General features: G+C 33.2%; 1 protein-coding gene across 1 annotated transcript in view; it reads left to right on the forward strand.

The window, feature by feature from the left end:
* Window positions 1-4157, forward strand: part of LOC133649527 (neuronal migration protein doublecortin-like) — a 25935-nt gene extending 21778 nt beyond the window's left edge. Inside the window, exon 6 of the mRNA XM_062046116.1 lies at window positions 4047-4157. Coding sequence (XP_061902100.1) covers window positions 4047-4157 — 111 coding nt within the window. The remainder of the gene's footprint in view (window positions 1-4046) is intronic.
* The last annotated feature ends 2433 nt before the right edge of the window (window positions 4158-6590 follow it).

Raw genomic sequence — 6590 nt, forward strand, 5'->3', positions numbered from 1 at the left:
CAAATACAAGAATGTGTGTGTGTGTGTGTGTGTTCTTGTATTTCTCGCCTTCTTGAGACACGAAGAAGGAAAAGTATCTTCCATATGAGGAGGTGTGAACAAGTGATGACATAAATCATGGTCCCAATAACATCGCTTTTAAAAGTGCTCCCCCTCTGGTCAACATATGAAATAACAAGTGTGTGTAAACATTTGAAGTGCTCCCCCTCTGGCCAACATATGTGTGTGTAAGAAATTCAAATGTGCCCCCTTTGGCCAAAATTAATAAAAAAAATGTTTTTTAAAAATATATATATTGACAGACATACTGTAATAACTTGAAGTAAATAAAAAAATTTTTTAAACTAAAAGCAGTCTTTTTCTCACAATATGTCGACTTTTTTCTTCTAAAATTTTACTTGGCAAAATGATGACAAAAGTCATAATTTTACTCAAAAAATGTCACTATTTGACAAGAACAACAAAAAAATGGCAATATTGTGATAAAAGTCAGCATTTTATATGACAATTTCTCATATTCTTTCTGTTTCTGTAATATTGCAATATTTTCTCATAAAATTAAGACTTTTTTAATGTAAAATTATTACTTTTTAATGCAAAATGGTGACATTTGTCATATAAAATGCTGACTTTTATCACAATATTGCCATTTTTTTTGTTGTTCTTGTCAAATACTGAAATTTTTTGAGTAAAATGATGACTTTTGTCATCATTTTGCCGAGTAAAATTCAGATTATTATTATCCATCCATCCATGTTCTACCGCTTGTCCCTTTTTTTGGGGTCGCGGGGGATGCTGGAGCCTATCTCGGCTGCATTCAGGCGGAAGGCGGGGGTACACCCTGGACAAGTCGCCACCTTTATAATATTGCCAAAATTTCCTTATAAAATTGTGACTTTTGTCGAGTAAAATTACGACTCTTTTCATAAAATTGCCCAAATGTTAAGCTTTTCTTGTCAAATTGCGACTGTTAATGAGTAAAATTCCAACTTTTAGGCATTTTTCTCAGGTCAACAAAAACAAGAGTGTGTGTGTGTGAGTGTGTGTGTCCTTGTATTTCTATGAAATTGGGAACAATTTCTCATATTCTTTCAGTTTCTGTAATATTGCAACATTTTCTCATAAAATTAGGACTTTTTTGATATAAAATTATTACTTTTTAATGCAAAATGGTGACATTTGTCATATAAAATTCTAACTTTTATCACTATATTGCCATTTTTAGTGTTTGCATGTATTGTTATTGTAAGGTTTTATTATTATTATTCCGCCGCCACAAAAAACTCTAATTTGACCCACTTAACATGCTTCAAAACTCACCAAATTTGACACACACATCAGGAAAATTGCATTCTAATAAAAAAACCAAACCCCAAAAATCAAAATTGCGCTCTAGCGCCCCCTAGGAAAAAACAAAAACAAACTGCCTGTAACTCCCACTAGGAAGGTCGTAGAGACATGAAACAAAAACCTCTATGTAGGTCTGACTTAGACCTACATTTCATAATTTAACATCCTCGGGCAAAAACCAACAGGAAGTTGGCAATTTCCCCTTCAACACAAAAAATGACTAAAAACACAAATGTTTGCCTCTTTGAGCTGTAATTTGACCCCCTTAAAATACTTCAAAACTTACCAACATTTTTACACACATTGCGATCTAAAAAAAAAACAGAACCCCAAAACTCAAAATTGCGCTCTATAAACAGAGACAAAACTGCTCCTCAGAGGAAAACTCCGACAAAACTGCTTGTAACTTCCGGTAGGAACGTCTTAGAGACATGAAACAAAAACCTCTACGTAGGTCTCACTTAGACCTACATTTCATAGATTGAAATCCTTCAGCAAAAATCAACAGGAAGTTTGCAATCCCTCCTTCAAAACAACATTTTTGTTAAAACCGGTAGCCAAACATCAAACATTATCTCCTCTGAGCGCGTTTGTCGTTTTGGCTTCAAACTACTACAGGAGAGAGATTGAACCCTTCTGATTAAAAGTTGACGAAAGCGTTATGATTAGTAGTACGGGTTTGATTTTACGAGCCTTCAAAGACCCGCAGCACTAAAGTTGCTCCGCTGCTGTTGTTTTACGCGCCTTCAAAGAAAACAACCACTGTGCCGCAACACCTAGGAAAAAAACACAGACACAACTTCCTCTAACTCCCAGTACGAATATCGTAGAAACACGAAACAAAAACCTCTATGTAGGTCTGACTTAGACCTACATTTCATAATTCAACATCCTCGGGCAAAAACCAACAGGAAGTTGGCAATTTCCCCTTCAAGACAAAATTGTACTAAAAACACAAATTTTTGCCTCTTTGAGCTGTAATTTGACCTCCTTAAAATACTTCAAAACTCACCAACATTTTTACACACATTGCGATCTAAAAAAAACCGAACCCCAAAACTCAAAATTGCGCTCTATAAACAGAGAAAAAAACTGCTTCTCAGAGGAAAACTCCGACAAAACTGCTTGTAACTTCCGGTAGGAACGTCTTAGAGACATGAAACAAAAACCTCTACGTAGGTCTTACTTAGACCTACATTTCATAGATTGACATCCTTCAGCAAAAATCAACAGGAAGTTTGCAATCCCTCCTTCAAAACAACATTTTTGTTAAAACCGGTAGCCAAACATCAAACATTATCTCCTCTGAGCGCGTTTGTGGTTTTGGCTTCAAACTACTACAGGAGAGAGATTGAACCCTTCTGATTAAAAGTTGACGAAAGCATTATGATTAGTAGTTTCATAATTCATAATGCAACATCCTCGGGCAAAAACCAACAGGAAGTTGGCAATTTCCCCTTCAAGACAAAATTGTACGAAAAACACTCATTTTTGCCTCTTTGACCTGTAATTTGACCCCCTTAAAATACTTCAAAACTCACCAAACTTCTCACACACATCGGGACTGGTGGAAATTGCGATCTAAAAAAAAAACGAACCCCAAAACTCAAAATTGCGCTCTTGCGCAATTTTTGAATAAAACAGGGAAAAAAACTGCTTCTCAGAGGAAAACTCCGACAAAACTGCTTGTAACTTCCGGTAGGAACGTTTTAGAGACATCAAACAAATACCTCTATGTAGGTCTCACTTAGACCTACATTTCATAGATTGAAATCCTTCAGCAAAAATCAACAGGAAGTTTGATATCCCCACTTCAAAACACTTTTTTTTTAAAAAAGCGGTCACCAAACATCAAACATTATCTCCTCTGAGCACGTTTGTCGTTTTGGCTTCAAACTACTACAGGAGAGAGATTGAACCCTTCTGATTAAAAGTTGACGGAAGCGTTTTAATAAGTGCTACGGTTTTGATTTTACGCGCCTTCAAAAAAACAACACCTAGGAAAAAGACACAGACACAACTTCCTCTAACTCCCAGTACGAATATCGTAGAGACACGAAACAAAAACCTCTATGTAGGTCTCACTCAGGACTACCACTGGACAAAAGTATCGGGACACCTAGGACTAGCACCAGCCAAAATGCGGACCCGACCAACGCTGCTTGCAGCTTTAATTTTTTGTTGTTCTTGTAAAATAGTGAGATTTTTTGAGTAAAATGATGACTTTTGGTTTGGTGACGTTCGGTGATATTTTGACTAGTTTGGGGGCGGGGCTGGGTGTGAATAATGAAATGTTATTAACGTTAAAACCATAATATTACATTTTTGCGGGTGTACCTAATGTTGTGGCCTGTGGAGAGGGAAAAGAGAAAGGAGGTCGAGACGACGTGAACATAAGGAGGGGGGGCGCCCGAGGACAACACATTGCATTGTGGGTACATGTCTCATCTGGTGCACGTGTGACACGGTGGTCGTCACACCACAGTTGTCGTTACGTCGCGGTGCGTTCAGGGAACTCTGTCTATTTGCCTTCATTCCCAGAAGAGAAGACTCTTTGTCTTATAGTCAAATAATGTTATCTTTTTGGCTAAAGTGGTAATCAATAAGGTCATCAGCAAGACTTCATCACGTCCATCCATCCGTCCGTTTGCTACCGCTTGTCCCTTTTTGGGGTGTTTGCCATACTTTCCTGTCAGAAGAAAGCAGCTTTTGCAGAGCTGAGTGCCTTCAGCACCACGGCCAGCTCCTGTGGGCGGGGCTTGTGTGAGCTCACTTGCGTCCTGATGTCACCTCTGTCGCTCTCTTAAAGTCGCAGAGACGGTCATTTTGATGTTTTTATCCATCCATCCATTTCCTACCGCTTGTCCCTATTGGGGTGGCGGGGGGTGCTGGAGCCTATCTCAGCTGCATTCGGGCGAAAAAATAAAAAATAAATTAAATATATCGATTTTTTTTGTAAGCTCCTCGCAAGTTTGGTCTCTCAGTCATAAAGATGTTAAAATAAGTCAGGTATTGTTTTATTTATTTTTAAATTCAAAACTTACAGTATCAATTTTAAATGTATCTGTCAAAATAAAGTAAAAAAAAAAAAAAAAAAAAAAATGATGTTTTTTTTTGCCAAAGACAACCATGTTTTAAGGGAAAAAACACAAAATACACTTTTTTAAATATTATTATTATTTATTTATTTATTTATTTAGGAATGACATCTAAATAAAAGAGTCAACATTGCAACTTTTTACCTGTTTGCTCTTTTATTACACTTTTTTTACATCAGTCTCTTTTTGTTATTGTTTACAACTCAGGTACAAAAGGACAAAAGAAGTAATAATTGTTGTTTAGTTATTGTGTATTATTGACTCATTTATTTAATTCAATATTTAGATTATTTAAGCTTTGGGGCTCCCCTCAAATTTGGTGTCTAAGTCATAAAAATGTAAAATAAAAATTGAATAAAAATGTGTTATTATTATTTTATCATTCAAAACATCTCCAGATAACTTCAGGTTTGTCTGGTTGTATTAATTTTTTTTTTGAGCATTGACATTTAAATAAAAGAGTCAACATTGCAACTTTTTCTCCTCACTTTTCTCCTGTTTGCTCTTTTATTCCACTTTTTTACATCAGTCTCTTTTGGTTATTGTTTACAACTCAGGCACAACAGGACAAAATAAGTAATAATTTGGTGCTAGTAGTTTTTTTTGTTTTTGTTTAGTTATTGTGTACTGTTGACCAATTTATTTAATTCAATATTTAGATTATTTAACCTTTGGGACTCCCCTCAAATTTGGTCTCTATGTCATAAAAATTAAAAAAAAAAACAACAACTAACAAAAATGTGTTATTATTCTATTATTATTCAAAACATATCCAGATAACTTCAGGTTTGTCTGGCCATATTAAGTTTTTTTTTTTTTTAGCATTGACATTTAAATAAAAGAGTCAACATTGCAACTTTTCTCCTCACTTTTCTCCTGTTAGCTCTTTTATTCCACTTTTTTACATCAGTCTCTTTTTGTTGTTGTTTACAACTCAGGTACATAAGGACAAAATAAGTAATAATTTGGTGCTAGTATTTTTTTTTTGTTTAGTTATCATGTACTGTTGACCAATTTATTTAATTCAATATTTAGATTTTTTGTGTTTTTAATTTTAACCCCTCAGATTTGGTCTCTAAGTCATAAAAATGTTAAAAAAATAAGTCATATATTATTACTTTTTTATCCTTCAAAACATCTCCAGATAACTTCAGGTTTGTCTGTGGATATTAAGTGAAACTTTTTAATGTTTTATGTGCTTTTTGCCAAAGACAACCTTGTTTTTTTTACTGCAAAAACACAAAAATACACAAATAACTTTTTTTGAGCATTGACATTTAAAGAAAAGAGTCAACATTGCAACTTTTTCTCCTCACTTTTCACCTGTTTGCTCTTTTATTCCACTTTTTTAAAATCTGTATAAAAATAAATATATAATTATTGATCAATTTTATCCAGTGAATTCATTTTAGAACGAAACATGAATAAAAAAAAATGTTAAGTATAAAAATCATGTAGATTTGAGGTCGTATCGCCCATTTTCTAGTTTTAATTATCTTAAATTTCTTCATTTTAATTAAAAACGTATATAATTCGTTTTAGTACAAAACATGTATCAGTCTTTTTTTAAAGTATAAAAATCCTGTAGATTTCAGGTCGTATTGCCCATCTTCTAGTATTGATTATCTTAAATTTGTTAATTTGAACTTTAAAAAAATATATAATTATTAAACAACTGTATCCAGGGAATTCGTTTTAATAAAAAACATGTATAAAAAAATGTTTAAAGTATAAAAATCCTGTAGATTTTAGGTCGTATCGCCCATCTTCTAGTTTTAATTATCTTAAATTTGTTCATTTGAATTAAAAAAATGTAGAATTATTGAACAAATTTATCCCGTGAATTTGTTTTAGTACAAAACATGCATAATTTTTTTAAAGTACGTATAAAAATCCTGTAGATTTTAGGTCGTATCGCCCATTTTCTAGTTTTAATTATCTAAAAAATTCTTAATTTTAACTAAAAATATATAATTATTGAACAATTTAATCCCGTGAATTAATTTAAATAAAAAACATGTATCAATTTTTTTTTTAAGTATAAAAATCCTGTAGATTTTAGGTCGTATCGCCCATTTTGTAGTTTTAATTATCTAAAAAATTCTTAATTTTAACTAAAAATATATCATTATTGAACAATTT

The sequence above is a fragment of the Entelurus aequoreus genome, linkage group LG05, assembly GCF_033978785.1.
Source record: "Entelurus aequoreus isolate RoL-2023_Sb linkage group LG05, RoL_Eaeq_v1.1, whole genome shotgun sequence".
In the NCBI taxonomy this organism is placed as follows: domain Eukaryota; kingdom Metazoa; phylum Chordata; class Actinopteri; order Syngnathiformes; family Syngnathidae; genus Entelurus; species Entelurus aequoreus.